Below are 19,113 nucleotides of genomic sequence, written 5' to 3' on the forward strand. Positions count from 1 at the left end.
CTCAGATTTAAAGCCGTTTTAGATGCAAAAGGTGACGCCACTAAGTGGTAGACGTTCTATTCTGCATCTGATACACTGAAGACGGACTTTTCTGCGCATATTACATTTGGTAAAATAATGTTTTTTTTTTATCTCTGAGGAAAGTTGTATTTTTATTTTATTTTATAAATAAAATATGATTTATAAATCTGTATTGTTTTTAAGTAACCTGTTCTACTAAACATTAAAGTCATCCTGAAATTTTAGGTTGAAGTTAGGTTAATACTTTTTTTCCTACTAGACGAGCTCATTTGCATTGGGGCTCGTAGTCCTCCACATCGATTTCGATGACGTATATAGGCTAGGTACATTTCTTAATTCTTACAGTCTAAACGTAAGCATGTTACAGGTTTGATATAGGGATAAGATCGCCTTTGTACCTCAATCTCTGTAAATTATTCGTTAGAAATGTAGGAAGTTAAAGGATACATATACAAGGTCGTGTTTGTAGCGGCGTTTGAGGTTGTCGTTGATGGCGTCTTCGGTGATCTGGGGCATCATCGTCATGTCGGGCACGCCCGGACCCTTCGCCTCCCGCTCCTCCATGATGGCTGCAACAACACAAACAAACACATTTATATAAATAATGTCACTATAAATAAGTGTTCCGTTTGTCAAAACAAAGTTTTGCACGGAACACTAAAAACGTTTGGCATACAATGGTAGTCGAAATACGACGAGAATTTTTAATTTTTGAACTTGGAGTAGCTTGAATATTATGGGACTTAAACATACAAATGTAAAACAGACTTTTAGCCGTGTTTTAGCTTTAGCAAAATAAATAAATGCCTCAAAGCTCAGAGCACGCAAACGGGTTGCGGCACTGTACGTTCACTCTCAACGCCGGCCGGATTTTATAAAGCTTAGTGAATTTTTAACAGGTATAAAAGATTATATGAAGAAAAATTGATTTAGTGTTATATTATATTATTTGACGATTATGTCTCCTACTGAACTAAACTTGTTCCTCTTCCTCCCCATCTAGCCATATTATCTTTATCTTTACTATATAAAATTATATTTCGCGCATTAATTTCGAGTGCAACAATATTCAGAGGTATGAAAATAAATCATTTGAGTATTTTTTTATTTTTTTTATTAGCCTACTTTGGTGTCCCACTGCTGGGCAAAGGCCTCCCCTCGTTTTCTCCACTCGACCCTGTCATCGGCACTTTCCCACCATTTGGGGTAGAATGCGTCCAAGTCGTCCCGCCATCTCCTTTTTGGTCTGCCTGAACCCCGGCCTGCATCGTCTATGGTGCTCCGTGGGTCCCACTCAGTAACCATTTTGGCCCACCTTTCCGGGTGCATGCGACAGACATGTCCCGCCCAGTCCCACTTAAGCTTAGCGGTCTTGACGCCTACATCTGCAACTCTAGTGCAACTCATTTGAGTTTAATATTTAATATATATATTTAGCTACAGGTTTAAAAATAAAAACCGGCCAAGTGCGAGTCCGACTCGCGCACTAAGGGTTCCGTACCATTACGCAAAAAACAGCAAAAAAAAATCACGTTTGTTTTATGGGAGCCCCATTTAAATATTTATATTATTCTGTTTTTAGTATTTGTTGTTATAGCGGCAACAGAAATACATCATCTGTGAAAATTTCAACTGTCTAGCTATCACGGTTCATGAGATACAGCCTGGTGACAGACAGACAGACGGTCGGACGGACAGACGGACAGCGGAGTCTTAGTAATAGGGTCCCGTTTTTACCCTTTGGGTACGGAACCCTAAAAAGCAAATATCGAGCATCGATTCGGCACGGTGTGATTGATGGATTATAAATAATTCACGTAACGCGCACCCCATAGCAAAGATGACAGATGGGTTTAGTCTTCAAAAAGGGTAAGTATACCCTCAGGCAAATATAGACGGAAGAAAATGGCCACACGAATAATTTTACACACAAGGGAGACCGAAAGATTCACTCAAAAGTTTAGCATTCACATATTAGTTGAATGTTTTTATAGCTATTGACTGATGTGCATGAATAAAGTGACTTATGTACGGTTCATAACTTCCTACAATGCAACTGCTTACCATTGCTCTTGAGTGTAAATGTATATACGACTTAAGAGTCCCCGGCAAGCTCGGTTCTCCATACAAACGTATTTACACTCTCATTTTAAAACGACTCGCTAGATTAGTCTGAAACTTTGTACTTACAATAAGATAAGGTATATCTAGGTCTGTAATAAGTTTATGTAGCTTCAGATACCATAGTTAAAAAAATACAGCGAATATAAGTTTTTCATACAAAACTTGTTTTTGCTCTATTTCGTTTGTTTTATAAACTGGAGCTATGGAAACTAATTACAGACTAGTAATTATTAGATATAGCTCATGTCATTGTATGTGCAAAGTTTCATTACAATCCAACACGTAGTTTTAAAATGAGAACGAAACTCCGTTTGTATGGGAAAGTGAAATTCGGCCGAGCTTGCCGGGGACTCGAGTCTAACCATGCATGCACAAACAAATTATTATTTTTACAGACTTCATGCACAATAAATAATTAATAATAATTAATTGTAGAAACCGTGACCGTGAAACATGTAATTATCGTACAAAATCTCTTTTTGTCAACACGTATACTCGCTCTGATGATAATTGTCGCTAATTAAGCATTTATTTTAAAGCGTTCTGCTCAAAGCGAATGCGAATGTAATTTGAGAGATGTCATTGACTTCCTTCTTAGAATTGGAATAAGAAACGTCGCAGTGAAGATGTATTGAATAACGATTGAAATAGGTACTCAAGATCACCCCTAGCACGGAAATAAACAAACAAGATGTTCGAAATGTAATTCCCGGGCAAGTATCAGGGCTCAATTTACATCGATCTTGGCTGACTTCTCGCCCTCCGACGCCCTTGCACTGGGGAGATATGATTTTATACCGCTGATCGACGATTTTATTATATTTATATCGCGTGCCCATCATCGCCCAAATAGTCTCGCTAACACGAATTTGAAGTGGTTTTTCTCACTCCCTTTCACAGGTTCATTTATCATTTTAAATGCAAAATCAAGCGGGACAGTTAAATATTGTTTGACAATGTTTTATTTATATTACGAAGAAAACGCCATCGCCATTTAGAAGTTTAGTGAAAATCCATTAGGGTCTGTTTATGAAGCAAAGATGACAACACAAAAATAAACATTATAAAAAAGCATCTAATCGGATTAAATCACGCAGGTTTTTAACTGTGGTCGTTAAATGGTTAACATGAAATGTGGTCCAAGGGCTTATAGGCACTAATTGTCCATAACAGGCCGTGTCGCGGTTGACCACAATGGTTGAAATTTAGTTAGGTCGTTTAGTTTTGTGTTTAGTAATCGAGTAGTATTAAACTTCGGGGAGACAATGATATTCAATTAGAATGAGCTCGACTAGAATTAGCATCTTAACTAAAATAGTTAAACTGTTTTCCGAAAGTATGTTGTGCGTCTAAGCGATTCCTATAGAATAGAGCTTCGCATGGGTGGAAACCCAGTGAATTCGGACGGTACCGCACCCTCTTGCCGCATTTACGCACGCTCGACTGACGCCTGTTTTTAAATCATATTCGTACAGCTGTTATGAATATTTGGACACGCAATACTGACGTTACCTTATGACGTCATTTAGTAATTAATTGAGATTTTATCTTCAGTTTGAGATATGTTCACGAATTCACTTCTTTTTTATTACTATTATATTTACTTTAATTAATAATAGTCCATTTCGCATTTGTCTTTTAAAACGATTAGGCATTACATTGCACCCAAAATTTCAAAACGCTAATCGGCGATTGGTAATCTCAGACATGACCTTTCAAAATGTGTCTGAATGGTGATTAGTTCCTGCATAGAGTAACTTATACTAGAGCGGTACTGTCATAGTAAATTTTGTAACCCAAGTAAATTCACTGCCATTTGTCGACACACTTTAAAACTAAAAATGAAGATTTATAAAAATACGATAGAATGTATTTAAATATAGATAAATGATTTTTTTTTATTTGCATTAATTATTTTTATGATTTTGACCCATGTTCTTTCACTGATATGCGTTAAAATTGTTAAATAACAAACGAAACCGTCAACGCCATCTATTCGACTGTAGGCCAAAACTAGTAGCGCCCTCTGAACGAGAATCAAATTTTCTTGATTTTCGAGGCACGTTTTTTCCTTAGACTGTATCTATCTATTACGGAGTTATATCTATCTTTGGTTCCTGTAATACCAGAAATCAGCGCCCGATTTTTGCCTAATTTTCCCTGTTAAGACGAAAGTGGAGGACGCGCGCGAAATCGCCTTTTCATACAAACGTAGTCCTCATTCTTCTCTCTGGATATTGACATTATTGAAAATATTTTGACACAATTTGTTCTATCAACCACAGCCATTATCAAACGTTTGATTTTTTTCGATTTTTTAATTATTATAAAGTTGGGAAGAAAACGGGGACTACGTTTGTATGGAGAAGCGGCCGGCCCCTTTCCTCTTAACACAATGAACTAAGTTCTGACTTGACCAATGATGTATCAAAACTTAAAAAGGGAGCCTAGGAGAATAAGGACCATAATTTTATTATGGAATAACACCCTAATCATTGCATGTGCTTCATTCTTTTTTAATTAGTTTGTTGTTTTGACAAGTCCAAAAACTGTGTTAAAAATGTATTTATTGATTTAAAAAAAATATGTGCAGCTACCTTACACGTTACTTACACAAGTAAAACCCAGGTAAACCCCTAGATCCTTAGAAGTAAATCCTAGATCTTCCCATTTGATCCCACTATTTCACCTTTACTCCACAGTTCACCGCCCCTGAGATAATCAAATAGATAAAACGTCTTAACGAGTACTAAGAGCTACGAGACGGATGTTTCCCACTCCCACTCGTTAGTACAATCAGATTCGCTTCACACAGGCGCTGTCCCTTGCATAAACTGTACTATTAAAGGCATAATATTCGCAAGTGATGAGAGTAAAATAGTCCTTGGATGTTATTCCACTTGCTTTTGGAGCGGACTCAGCTGACATTAGTAAAGCTTACGCAAAATAAACCAGTATAAATGCGTTCTCTAGATGTTAGGGATTTTGAGGTTCCAGTTACACGGGTTAACCTAATCGTTCGACTTTCGTAAGCAATGAGAATACAGCCTTGAGGCAGGACGTTCCCGGTCAAGTTATCGGGCGGAAATGTCACTTGGGCTGACGTGGAGCTACGTCACTTCGCGCCCTCGCGGTTCGATTCAGTATCAGGAATGATTTATCACAATTAATTTAATATAGTAAATTATATTAGTAGGTATGTTGATGATTATAAGTTTTCCATATTTGAAATTGTCAATTTAGAAATAGCACCTTATGTCACTACTCCCTTGTTGATGACGAAGAATATTTACCGTCGAAGAATCGTGACATTTAAACATTAGGTACAGTCGCCATCAAATATATAGGAGCGGCCAAGGTGTTCACAATATCTGAACACGCACTCTAACGCCTTGACAATAGAGGCGTGTTTAGATATTTGTGAGCGCCTCGGCCGCTCCGATATATCTGATGGCGACTGTACATAAATTTACAAAACAACATTGTCTAGTTGTTTTATAATTTGTATTCGAAACTTATTTTAGCTTTAACCACAATAAATTAAAATTTAGAGAGAAGTACTCCTTTGTGAAATCGTATTTCTAATTAAAGAAAAAACAAACCATCCATTAATTATGAGTGGAAAAGCTTTCTTGGGAATAAAACCAACGGGCTTATTTCCCTTAGCGCCACTTGCACCATCCAACTAACCCAGGGTTAACCGGTTAAACCTGGAGTTACCATGGTTACGTGCAATTTGCCACTGGGTTAACGGTTTGACGAGTTAACCTCGGGTTAGTGGAATTTTTAAACTATTTTTATACAAAGCTAGATTTCATTCCTTCGATCCTTCTATTTTAATAACAAAACTTTCGTGAGACACAGACATATTAAACATATTAATAACGGATCACTCACGTATTTTAAGTCGAAAACGCTCGACATGTTTCACTCCGTACCGAGGAGCGTCATCACCCGCGTGCGCGCGCGCGTGTGTGTGAGGAGCGTGAGTTCTTCGGATTTGTGAAAACATTCGTAAAACTCATTTTACAAAGGCTATAAAAATTTAAATGATTTGTCATAGTATCCTGTAATCAGTCAATAACGTTTACTACGTTTAGGTCCTGTAATTAAATGAATCCTTTTGTAATCTTAGTACACACAATATCTAACCGGCCAAGAGACTGCAATACGTACAGTACCTATTTGTTCTAGCAATCAAGTGATATTTACGACGATAACTGTACCGATGTTACCTAGACTGCCTATAATTGGCACTCCGGCGAGGTGAAGCCCAAAAAGGCAAAACTGGATATAATTAATATCGTCTGTCACAACTTCCCGTACGTAAAAAGGAAAGCTACTTTATTTCTGTAACACGTTGATCTATTTCCACGTACGAATATAGTATGCATCGTTGAGCACAATAAGGATGAATACTTGAAAGAAAAACAAGACAAGAAAATTATTTATATTCCATGAAGATAATGAATTCTATATATACCATGCAAGTCTTTGGCGGTTTCCGTACCCAAAGGGTAAAAACGGGACCCTATTACTAAGACTCCGCTGTCCGTCGGTCTGTCTGTCTGTCTGTCACAAGGCTGTATCTCATGAACCGTGATAGCTAGACAGTTAAAATTTTCACAGATGATGTATTTATGTTGCCGCCATAACAAAAAATACTAAAAACAGAATAAAATAAATATTTAAGTGGTGCTCCCATACAACAAACGTGATTTTTTCATCGTTTTTTGCGTAATGGTACGAAACCCTTCGTGCGCCCTTTTTTTAAGGATCTTAAGGGGCCCACTGACTATCAGTCCGCCGGACGATATCGGCCTGTCAGAACAAAAATTTGACAGTTCCGAACAACTGACAGGCCGATATCGTCCGGCGGACTGATAGTCAGTGGGCCCCTTTATAAGTACCAAGAAAGTACATTATATATTTATACAAGTATGACTTATATTGTAATAAAACGAGTCGACTTAAGAAACCTATATCGGACACCTAACATGTCTTGTTTCAACATTTAAAGAAAACCTCTGTGAACTCAATGCCTCGAACTTAAGCCCTGTTATTTTATTACCTACTTCAAAAACCGCAATTAATGTGTTATAATTAAATTACGCTTCTAAAATCTAAAAGCTCGGATTCGTACCAACATTACAACACTACACAAATGAAGCAACATAAAATGTAGCACGTTGCCTCTAGAGCATATCCATTAGTGATTACTATACGTATGTATTTGTTATATATGTAAATAACATTGCGCCTTATCTTGTCGCAGGCATGCAGTTAATTGTTCTTCATGACAAAGGGATCTTGAACGTGTATCTTTATTACAAAACACACCTGGCAGTCTCAAATCGATTTACAAATAATAGTAATTGAATTAAATCAAATGCGTACCCTCATTCAATTGAAGCGGCGCCGTATTTATCGATTATGTTTATGGTAAACAAATGAATAGGAGCTTATTCAATTCAAGCTCCTATGGCCCTAAGGGGATTGGATACGCACTGCTTTCTTGGTGGGCCGTTTATAATTTCTGTCATTTGTCAGTTTGACGTTGCTGGGGGTGATAATGCAGGGCAGAGAGTCAGACGTCTGCTACAACTTATCAAAGGTTCAAACAGATATATTGGGGCTTTTTTTAACACTTACCCACAATCTCGATGCAAGCCCCAAATATGGCGGGTTGTTTTATCCTGCTATATTCATAACTAGAAACTAATTTTCAGTGTTTTTTACTTTCGAAAGTAGAGTAGTGTGTTTATGATTCATCTCAGAAAAACGGGGACACGAAAAGAAGAAACCTAATCCATTTTAACGAACGGACCCCTAGTAATAACAATCATAGTAAATTGTCATCATGACAGTCATCGTTGTTGACGCTAAGTCATTATGGAGCAAATTGAAATAAAAGCCGGTCGATAATCGCTAGTTTTGGGGTGCAGCGCGTGTCAAGTTAATGTCATTCATCAGGACACAGTAGCGTTGGACGGTTTACAATACTGTCGTCCTGACGCGACGTTCAAAAGAGTCCCGTAGAGTTCGTACTGTGGTTCAAGTGATACGAGTAAACGATAAGCGAAATCAAAATTTAGATTAGGTTTAACTTTGTTTCAATTTTTAGGATATAATGCGTGACAAATTCCTCGAAGAATCGCTAATTGCATCGATAATTATTCACTTTTGCACATTTTGCTTGTTTTTTTCCCTAGATAACTCATAGTTAACAAAAGCTACTTAAGCACAAACCCTGAAAGGTCTAGTTTTGTTTCCAAACTATTCATTTTCAAGGGATTCTGCCAGCGAATTCAACAAGTTTTCTCATTACATATTATCGTCTTCTAAGATCCCGCGTCACAAGCTCAATCCCACAGAAAACTCAATAAGTTTCCTGTGGGATTGATTTAAGAATGTCCTATACAATTTATTAATTTTAATACTTAATTGAATTAATCCGATATAATAACGTTATTCAAATAAATAAAACAGGAAGTTTCCTGTAGCTTAACCCCCTTCGCTAGGTGTAGGAGGGAGGCGCCGGGCGCCGTCGCCCACGGTCCCTAGCAACTTTGTACTCGTAACCTCCGAGACCACCTTTCCCTTTACATTTAAATGGGTCGTCACGCCGCCCGTTTCTTATCTGATTACACTTACAACTATCATCCGATTATACTAACTCATTTAGAAGGGAAAATCTGTAAAATTTCTGAAGCAGCGAGGTAGAGTCAAACCAAGACGGATTCAATTTGTTTGGAACTCAAGTTTGTCAGGCCTCGGTAACAGAACGGAACCCTTGTAGTTTCGTCATGTCCGTCCCGTCTGTCCGTATGTCACAGCCAGTTTACACGAAAACTATTTATATATTTTAATGAAATTTGGAACGTACGTGTATTTTGCGAGCAGCTACTTAGTTAAGAAGTTAAATTTTATAAAAATAAGTATGTTTACAGATGTAATGAAAGTGAATAAAAATCATTCGATATTTGGTTCTTTAAAAATAAAATTAAGGTTGCTAAGAGATTTTTTTGAATCAATGTACACTATTGGAAACCTCCATTATGCGTAGTCCGACACGAATGTACCTGGCCGGTTGGTTTTTGCATTTTCGCCAGTTTCTGGTCAGTTTAAAAAGACCGTCGAGACAGTAATATTTAGTTTACGATACAAAAAGCCCTTTTAAAGATAAAAATAAAATTAATCTGTGGGCGTCAATAGACTATTTAACATTAATAAAGTTGTGAAACGGTCGAAGCAGCGTGTGGAGTATTGAATCATATAAAAAATAAACTGTGTCATAACATAAACTTTACTTGAGTACAAAAAAAAATGGATCGTCGTGGGCGGACTAGACTGATGACATTGCCTAGGGTAAAAAGAAATTTCTAGAACCTGTATGGCTGTGAGCTCAGGTTCAGCGTGGGTGTATGATAAACGCATCGAGCTGGAATCAAGGAAAATAAGTCTTTGCTTGTAATTCGTTTCGTTTCGATATTTACTTCCAGCTCACGGGGCGTCTTTTCTTTTAGATTTGGTACGATTTTAATGAAACTAGCTGATGCAAAAAAAAATGTAATTATGGAATTACCAAACCAGCCCACATTAATAAAAAAATCTATGGTAACTTTCTTCTTCAAGAACTTCACAACTGAAGGCTGCATTTCAAGGAAAACATATTAAGTTCTGTGGAAAACTTTAATACCAGAAGCCAGTGGGCAAATGCCTTGTGCGTAATTAAGTTTCCGAAGTTAAAAGTTATTCAACAATACGCTGAAAGTTGTGCAAGTTTTCCTTGTTTACATAAGCTAAGCATGTAAAGGTCGCAAGCAAAATAACTAATAAGGGCTAGATCCGTGGATGTAATTTAAGCCTGCTTAATCGCGAAGCCTTTGGCAAGTTAATTGCTACTTGTGGAGGGGGATTATAGCGAACGAAGTGTGAAAATATCTCGCGAAAACTGAAATTGCAAAGCAGTGTTAGCGAATCCCTGTGTCAGGGGTTCGGCTAAAACAAACATATTATGGTTTTTGTTTCATATCCAAAGGGTTATGTCATGATGTCATGAAATAGTTTGGAAAACACTGCTGTAAAAATTTGGAAATATGTACTTGCAGCATTTACATTCGAAATTAGTAATATCGTATAAAGGATGGCTGGTATGCGACAAATTGATGACACTGCAAAAACGAATACTTTACACGCAGGGCCCGGCAACGTTCTTGTAGGATTGTACGTAATAATCTCAGGATCTTCTTCATAGGGCCTCTTCAATTTTGTGAATTAATAAGCTCTCACGTTTATTTACATTTCGGCCTTACTTCGGCTACATTATTCATGTTTAATATGTTCGTCGCAATGGATCTTGTTTATTAGAAAAGCACGAATTAATTTTCCAACCTGTACCCGTACCATGACAGTGTCAAAACTGACATATATATATAACACACACACACACACACACACATATATATATATATTACATATTAAATAAATGAAATATACGCTAACGTTTACGTAATTTACTTTCTATATATCTCGCTCGCACTAATATGCGAGTACGAGTGAGATGGATAGAAAGTAAGTTACGTTTTCGACAGCGTTTATGTCAGTGCCAAACTGGTGGTAGCCACACTGATTCCAATAAGTCAATACTCATTTCAGAATTTCTCATCGGTTGAAGATCATCGATGTAATCCGTAATGAACGAAAGTTAAAACTGGCTTGACTGCTCAGGGACTTAAGTTATTAACAAGGACTTTTGAGATATAATCTGTTAAGTAATTTAATAATGTTAAGGGGCCCACTGACTATCAGTCCGCCGGACGATATCGGCCTGTCAGTTAGAACAAAAATTTGACAGTTCCGAACAACTGACAGGCCGATATCGTCCGGCGGACTGATAGTCAGTGGGCTCCTTTACCCCGGCATTCGTAAACAGAAACAGACACAGATTGAAATTATGTGAAGAGAATCAAGGGGATTTGAGGACCTAATAGAATAAGAAAGCTTTGTTTACAGACCGTCTGTTACTCGTATAATACTTTTAAATCTTATATTTATATTATTGGTTATTGTATGTATGGTCTTATATTAATAATATATCACACAAATTCGTACGTAGCTAACGTAGCGTAGGTGACGTTGTTAACAGAAATATAGTTATCTTATACTTACAGGGTTAGGCGATCAGCAAGCGCTAACCACAACGCAAATCTCTTTTAGCGCCATTAACATTTCTTAAAGACAATAAACGAGTTGTGAATTTGAATACAACTGTTGCATTCCAAAGCCCCTAAGCTTGCGATGTAGTTAATAATTTAAATATGTAGGTAGTGCAAGTAGATGGCAAGATTCACACGGTCTCCACTGAGCGTAACTAAGCGTCCCACAACGCTCGCTCCCTTGAGAACCGACTACTTAAATCATGACTTTCGATCAAAGCCGACGCAAAACAAAGATATTCAACATTTGCCTTATCAACCTCGTATCTTACTTTATTGCAAGATTATGAATACAACCTTACTCTGTGCGTCACAACGTTCAGATTTAAATACAAACCCAAAGGGAGTTGATAGGTTGAGAAAGTAAGAAAATGGTATCGCGATCAAAGACGACCTGTTACGCGACAAATTGACGGGCGCCGTTCATTGGGAAGTGGGCTCTATTACCGACGCGAAACGTAACATGATCAAAACAATCTGGCAAAGAAATTCCCTAGTAATTTTATGACTTAACTCTCCTGGGAAATAAGTAAGTGTACCATGTATTTTCCTTCATAACTTAACTTTCAGGTTGATAAATTCAAGAATTTATAAAAACGCAGCTGTAATTAGATTTTCCCATTGACTGCTATTATATTGCACACAATCGTCCCATAGAAAATTACAATTTTGCGTCTTTTGCTACTGACAAACTTGTTTGACCGGCTATATTTTTAAACTTGTTAGTAAGCATAAAGATAATGAGCTACCTGTTTTAGTTACCTTTGAGCAAATAAATGTAGGCATTATTATTCACAACGACGGGACTTAATCGCGTAAAATAAGTTTTAAATTTACCTCCGACGTTTCGAGGACGGCGTTGTCTCGGAGAAGACTGGCTCAAGTTGACATCAACATCTTTTAGGCGCGCGAGTTTTTCGAACTACCCGCACTTGGTCTTGTTTATTAACTTGAACGTTTTGCGCACTAGGGATGTCACCGGGTCGACACACAACACTCACAATATTCGATTTTTCAACTTTCAACTTGTGCCAGTCTTCTCCGAGACCACGGGGACAACGCCGTCCTCGAAACGTCGGAGGTAAATTTAAAACTTATTTTACGCGATTAAGTCCCGTCGTTGTGAACAATAATGAGTAAAAATCGTAAAAGTTTAAACAAGTTAATGTAGGTAGTCAGTAGCGAGTGTAGGTAGCGACGTGCATTGCCTTCACAATAGGGGGCATAATGCTCAAATTCCGCTTTTTACGACATACAATTTCACAAAATTAAGTCTGCATCGTAATTTTCTTTATAGCGTCCATAAGTTGTTTACCGAGTGCAGGAACGGAGCGTGAGTCCGCAAGATGAGGCTCAGTGGGGGAGGGGGGGTCCTCATTCCTTACCTAATGTGGAAGACAATGCCGGCCCTCAAGGACCATGTGAAAGTTATTTTGGGAGGACTGGATACCACGGGTTTCTTTGTGACTTTGTATAAGACAGTATTTTAATTGATTCAACATTATAACTTGACAAGTGCTTTTAAAGACGATAATTAATCATTGCAATTTTATGTAGAAAATCGAAATTGGTACCGCTCGAGTGGTTTTAATTTAACTAAAAACCGCTAGATCATATATTTTAAAGAAGAACATAAATCGCTTTTTAATAATCAATTAGAACAGTATGACTGTAGATAATGAGGTGTACCGACATAGCCACCCGAGCCTAACGATTACCTCAAGACATTATTATCCGCTATGAAACGGATTAAGTAATTTATGAGGGTTTACACTGTTGAGTGTTGACGTTTGACTTTTTTTCAACGAAACGACGTTGTAAGAGGGCTCACGATGTAATTTTTTATAGGACCACATTGTTGTCCGTCCATCCGTCTGTCTGTCTGTCAAGACCCTTTATCTCGGGAACGCGTGGAAGTATCAAGTTCTACAGTCCCTTGCAGCTGTGAAAAAAATCAAACAACGTACAAAAAAAAAATACGGCCGCTTATGCCTCTGCGCTGCGCTCCTCTAAATTATTCGCTGTCCCTTTCCATCGAACCACTTACGCAAGGAACAGATTTATCGTAAGAGCGTGTAAAAATGACAATGACAAATATTCTCATGTTGACTTGTTTTTCATTCCGTCAGTAAAAAAAATTGTTTCTGCAATTAAGAGCAAATGAACAAATAATATAATATATTCTCTGCTACTAATAGGGCAAATTGATAGTTTACTATTGTAAAATTAAGTTAAATTAATGCATGTCACGTTTGTAGTTTCAAATTCGCATTGTTTAGTTCTTTAGCACTAGATCTAGAGATAGTTTAATTGAATTGTACAAACAAGTCTTGTCTGAGCAACCATAATTATCTAATTTCAGTAGTGGAAACTGTTTTGGCGTATGTATGTATTTAAGTGTAATTATCTGTATGTGTCATTTTTCGCTGTTTGTTTCCCTATTATCAATAAAAAAATAAATAAAAAAAAAGTATAATTCGACACTCTCAGGGGAATCAAAATTTATAGGGTACTTTTCGTTGAACTAGTAGTAGTAGTAGGTAGGGTTTGCACGACGGATCCGAAATGTATGGGAAGATCCGCGGATCCGGATTCAGATTCGGACAATTTCATACATTTCGGATCCGGATTGCAAACTAGTAGGGCAAACTTGGCAAGTAATATCGCCTTACACCACAAATATCTACAGGGAAAAATCTCAAAACTATAAATTTGTAAAACATAAAAAAATAAGTTAAATTTGTACGGAACCCTCGGTGGGCGAGTCCGACTCGCACTAGTCCGGTTTTTTTAAACTGAGGTTTCCACGGACATTCGTAGTAGTAGTAGTAGTAGTAGTAGTAGTAGGGAAATTCAGATGGTTCTTGAGATATTGATGTGTGTTTTTTAAATAAGTAAACATTGCGTTAGACAAGGGGTCCGCAAACTTTTGAGAAGATCCGAGCCAACTGAGTAGAAATCACCAGTTTTCGAAAACTCAAAGACCTGCTATTTTCAGTTTTTAATAAATGTGTCACCATCCTGTCATTACTAATCTTTTTGCGATAGCGTAATAGGTTATAATGTAAATGTACGCAAAAAGTTAGAGGAATAATGGAATTAATTTGTATTATCTAATCATGTGGTACTTTATAAATTATAATACATAATTATTATGTTTTGATATACATATATATGACAAAGAAACAAAAATTGAATCAAGTACTGTATGTATAGATAATAGATATGGACATGCGAAACATTGCCACAGAAACTGTAGCCGCCGCCGTGCAGGTCAGGATCACGACGACTCAAATAAGAAGCTTCGATTTGAAGTAACCTGATAATAATCTTCCAAAAGGTACTGGTTTATAAGGGTTCTTGCGAAAACGCTTAAATGCAGAAGTGGTGGTTATTGTATGAAGGCTGATGAAAAAGTGATTTGCAATATTTGATCAGTACAAAAAGGTGGTTTAAATTTAAGTGCCTCTAATTGGCCGCGATACAAAATATGTGCGCTCCTATGAGTGCTTTAGAAAAAGCTTCCGAATACTAGCCGAACCCGACGGCTGCGTTTACCTACTGCATTATGAATAGAATTTAGATTTTATACAAATACATCAAACATTTACTCAGCAAATAGGCCACAGGGGCACTTTTACATGTCAATTTTTACAAGCAATACAAAACCAAAATTTACAAAAAACAAGTTGCAACGCAAAAAATATGCATCTCGGGCCACAGGGTGGAAATAAAAGCGCACAGCCCCACATGCATCCCTCCTGCTCCATCGGTCGTGGCGTGAAATAAACATCGCTTCCGTGCAGGCTACACGGCCGTTGCTCCAGTTCCCCACCCCCAGAGGATGCAGAATTGCAGAACGTCACTTAGCGCACTCATTACGGCTTCTGATAGTGGAAAACACGGTTTTGGTTTTAGATTTGTTTTTGTCTAGCCAGCCTTTTATCTACATGAAAGAAAAGTTAAAATATATTTTCCTATCATTGAAGATTATAACGGAAGTACAAAACCGGTGCAATTTGACGTCTTCTACATAGAGTATGTCGCGGGCAGAGGATAGTACTTATTTAATAAATCGTACTCGACTTTATAGAACCAATTTAACCTGAAACCAAGAGGTTAACTGAAAACCTACAACGCCTACTCAACGTCGCTTTTGCTTAGTTTCTTAGATATTGTTTTCTAGTTGGCCGTAAACAATCCAACCTAGTCAGGCTAGGAATATTAAACCAAATACCGTAAATACAGAAAATAACAAGCAAGCCCTGAATAAGCTTTTCCCACAATATTTTACTATAGACGGCCAATACAATAGCGGCTCATTACATTCGCTTGTCGACTCGGCTGCTATATTGCGCCTCACTGTCGAATAACTAGGTACGTGCCTCGGAAGACTACACCGTCTAGAAATAACTTTACTAACCGTTCTTTCAGAAGATTCAAATTTTGGTTTAAAAACGAACTTTACAACACGAATCTAAAGTACATTTTTCTAACCAAAAATACCATTGAGTTTTTTGAAGTTTTCGATACTTGGGCGTGACTATAAATCAGTGCTGGTTCCGTTGGGTTCGCCCACTATAGTTGGGATACTTGGGATTTTGTAAATGTTGTGAAACCGTATTTGTGACTCTGCATGGTTGGAAGGCAACTATTAAATACTTTCATATTAGTTTCTAGAATTTATATTTTTGATAGTTTGTAAGTACATGCAATAAACTTTGTTATTTTGGGTTACCGCACCGCCACCTACTGAAACCCTTGTTCCTAACATGTCTGAGAACACCTGTTCGATGAAGTAGGATATCTTCACATTTTCGCTGTCTCGGATTCTGTACGATAAATATGTTGAAAGGTAATTCGAAGGAAGGTACATTGGTATAACTTCGGAAATGAAATGAAATGAAATATTTATTTGCTTAAACATGGTAATTACATACAGATGTTATAAATTAATTGATTTAGTGTCACATGTTAAGCCAAAAAATGGCATGCAAATTTAAAACTAAATAAGAATTTTTATTACAATTTCAAAATTAATATTGAAAAACAAATTTATTAAAATGATTAATATAACATGCAAGTCACATATTTTTTTTTATAATAAGTCACATAAAGTTTAATAGTACATACATTCAAGTATATTAATTTAATAATCCAAGGAATCGACATAGTTTCTTTAAAACTAAACATAGCCACTGCAATGATAACCAAAACATATTTGGCATGTTTCTTGAGTAAAAAGCTAAAAAATGCAACTAAAGTGTACACCTAATATGAATTATATTTGAAACAGCGAAGTTGTTAAGAGGTAATTGTATGAAAAATAACGGAAGATCAAATTTACACTGTTTATTTTCTATTATGGCCGAGCCGTTGTTTCATCAACGTAGCGTAATGTAATTTGCAGCTAATAAAAAAAAACAAGCTTTTAATCAGTGCTAGTCCCAAGATATTGCTGTAACTTGTCAGATTAAAGAAGGCAACTCCAGCAGGTCTATAAAAACCGCAACTGAACAGCGAGTATTATCAATATTATTATGCTTATAAGATAATTAATAACAATAGCGTAACGGACTTGTGTCATAACTTTGCCGGGACCGTGATTTTGGTTTCTTTACCTCTGTTTTAATATTGCGTAACAGCAAGTAGAAAATAATAAATAATAAGCCTACATTTTCGCATTCTGACGACGAATTATCTATTATTCTACTACGAACAACTATATATAGTTGAGAATTTTCGTCTATATAAATACTTGCATCAAATCCTGTACCAACAGATGAGTGGTGAGAAGTGCCGACTAAAGAATACTGACTGACTAAACTAAATATATATGTATAATATTTAATGATTTTTCAGACAATAATGTTTTGGAACATATCATTGGCTGATTGCATGTTTCCAATTCCTTTTCGCAAGCCACTTTTAGGGATCTCATATAATTATCACTGTGGCAAGGTATAACTGGCAAAGAAATCAAATTCCTTCACCGTACTATGGGACCATCCTGTATAAGATGTTGTAGTGAGTGCGCTGTCCCCTGCGCTGTGGCTGTGGCGCTGTAGAAGCGGCTGCGCGTGCGCCGTAAATCTCCTGTTATCTAATTGGCTGAACAAAAAGCGGCGCGTGCCGTCGGAAATAGATACCATAGAGCTATGTCTCACTACACTACGCTCCATGGTTAGGGGTTGCGGTTCAAGTAATAAGATTTTAAACCACTAATTTAATATTCTTGTTTTGTTTTAACCACGCTTTTAACCCTTATCAAGGCAGAGGCCATTGAGCAACCACATGGGGGGGCACTACAAACATGTGTTTTATATTCATTGAGTAATGTACGATTCCCACCGGCTGGCTGGATTCGGGCCGGGTCGAAGCGCATTTTCAATGTGACTATACATTATGTATGGCAGAAGAGGTGGAGTCCGTCCGGATCCGGAGCCGGTCGCGTCCGCGAGGAGCTGACCGGCTTGTGGCCGTTACAAAAAATGTGAAATGCGCGCCGAATCCGCATTGTATTTTTTGAACTTTCAGTCCATATAATGGTTGACGTATTGTAATCACCTGAAAACTAAAGCATAATAGGAGGACAATTCTCGAAAAATCAATGCGTATTTAGAATTAGGTTCCTATTCCTAGCTTTGGCTCAACTGAGTGCTAAATTGTTGTGTCTGTTCTTGACTTTTTAAAGTCTACGTCTGAACCGAACATTTCGATTTATGTATGTTATGTTTAGAAGAAATTGCTCGTTAAATTAATGAATAGTACTCAATTTACGACTGCTATTGCTTTACAAGTCGAATGATTACATAAAAGTCGGCCATTTTAAATCATTACCTACCTTTCAAAATGCTGGAAGATATTTATAAGGAATTATACAGAGCTGCTAAAAAATAAGACGACTGGAATCAATCGGTTCAGTTTGATGTAATTAATGTATTCTGGTGTTTCCGTCAAGTTGTCCGATCTGACATTTAGTCCTGTGCCAGGCGTCTTCAGACAACGAAAAATTATTATACATTACGATACATTACGTCATGTCAATTTTCAATTCTGACATCATTTGTCTATTTGCAAGGGATCTGGTTGAAGAATTATTGTTTTTGAGTATTTATTTAAATACAATTTATTTTCTTTCATGTAGAGACCTCACGTTACACTTAGTAAACAGGTAAATTTTGAAATTCATCCGTCACATTAACATACAAAATTTGCATACCTCTATCTTTTCCATTCCCCGTAATACCCACTATACAAAATTTTCAATTTGAACATTGAACCCCAAAATGATGAATTGGGATGAATTTCGTTTGTTCGAGAACACAATGTAACAAAAGAAATGCTATTTTATTTTGGTTTATGAAAGGTTCTAATTAGATTGAAACAGAGTGTACAATGCACGTTGGGCCTTACGGGGCTTACAAATAACAATAATTTACCAGATACATAGTAAAATAAAAACGTTACTTTACCTAGACAGGGGTTCTCCAGGGGACTAGACACTCAAATATGAAATTATTGTAGAAGGCAAGACATGTCATAGTGTCTAACACATTCCACTCACATTACGCTCATGTAATCCATTCTAATTTTCCTAATCTAGAACATTGCCGTTTGACCTAGAAAAATATAATAGGCCACACAAACAAGCTCGTTGTGTTCTTGGGATTCTTATTAACTTATCCACGTGTAAGATTACATTTTCTATCTGTTTTAGGTACCAAGTCGTATTTAATTTGCCGCTACG

General features: G+C 37.0%; 1 protein-coding gene across 1 annotated transcript in view; it reads right to left on the reverse strand.

Annotated features, from left to right (window-relative positions):
• LOC134748175 (myosin-I heavy chain) overlaps window positions 1–19,113 on the reverse strand; it is an 85,052-nt gene that overhangs the window by 30,879 nt on the left and 35,060 nt on the right. The window contains exon 3 of the mRNA XM_063682888.1: window positions 469–590. Coding sequence (XP_063538958.1) covers window positions 469–585 — 117 coding nt within the window. The 5' untranslated portion in view covers window positions 586–590. The remainder of the gene's footprint in view (window positions 1–468; window positions 591–19,113) is intronic.

The sequence above is a fragment of the Cydia strobilella genome, chromosome 16 (assembly GCF_947568885.1).
Source record: "Cydia strobilella chromosome 16, ilCydStro3.1, whole genome shotgun sequence".
Classification (NCBI taxonomy): domain Eukaryota; kingdom Metazoa; phylum Arthropoda; class Insecta; order Lepidoptera; family Tortricidae; genus Cydia; species Cydia strobilella.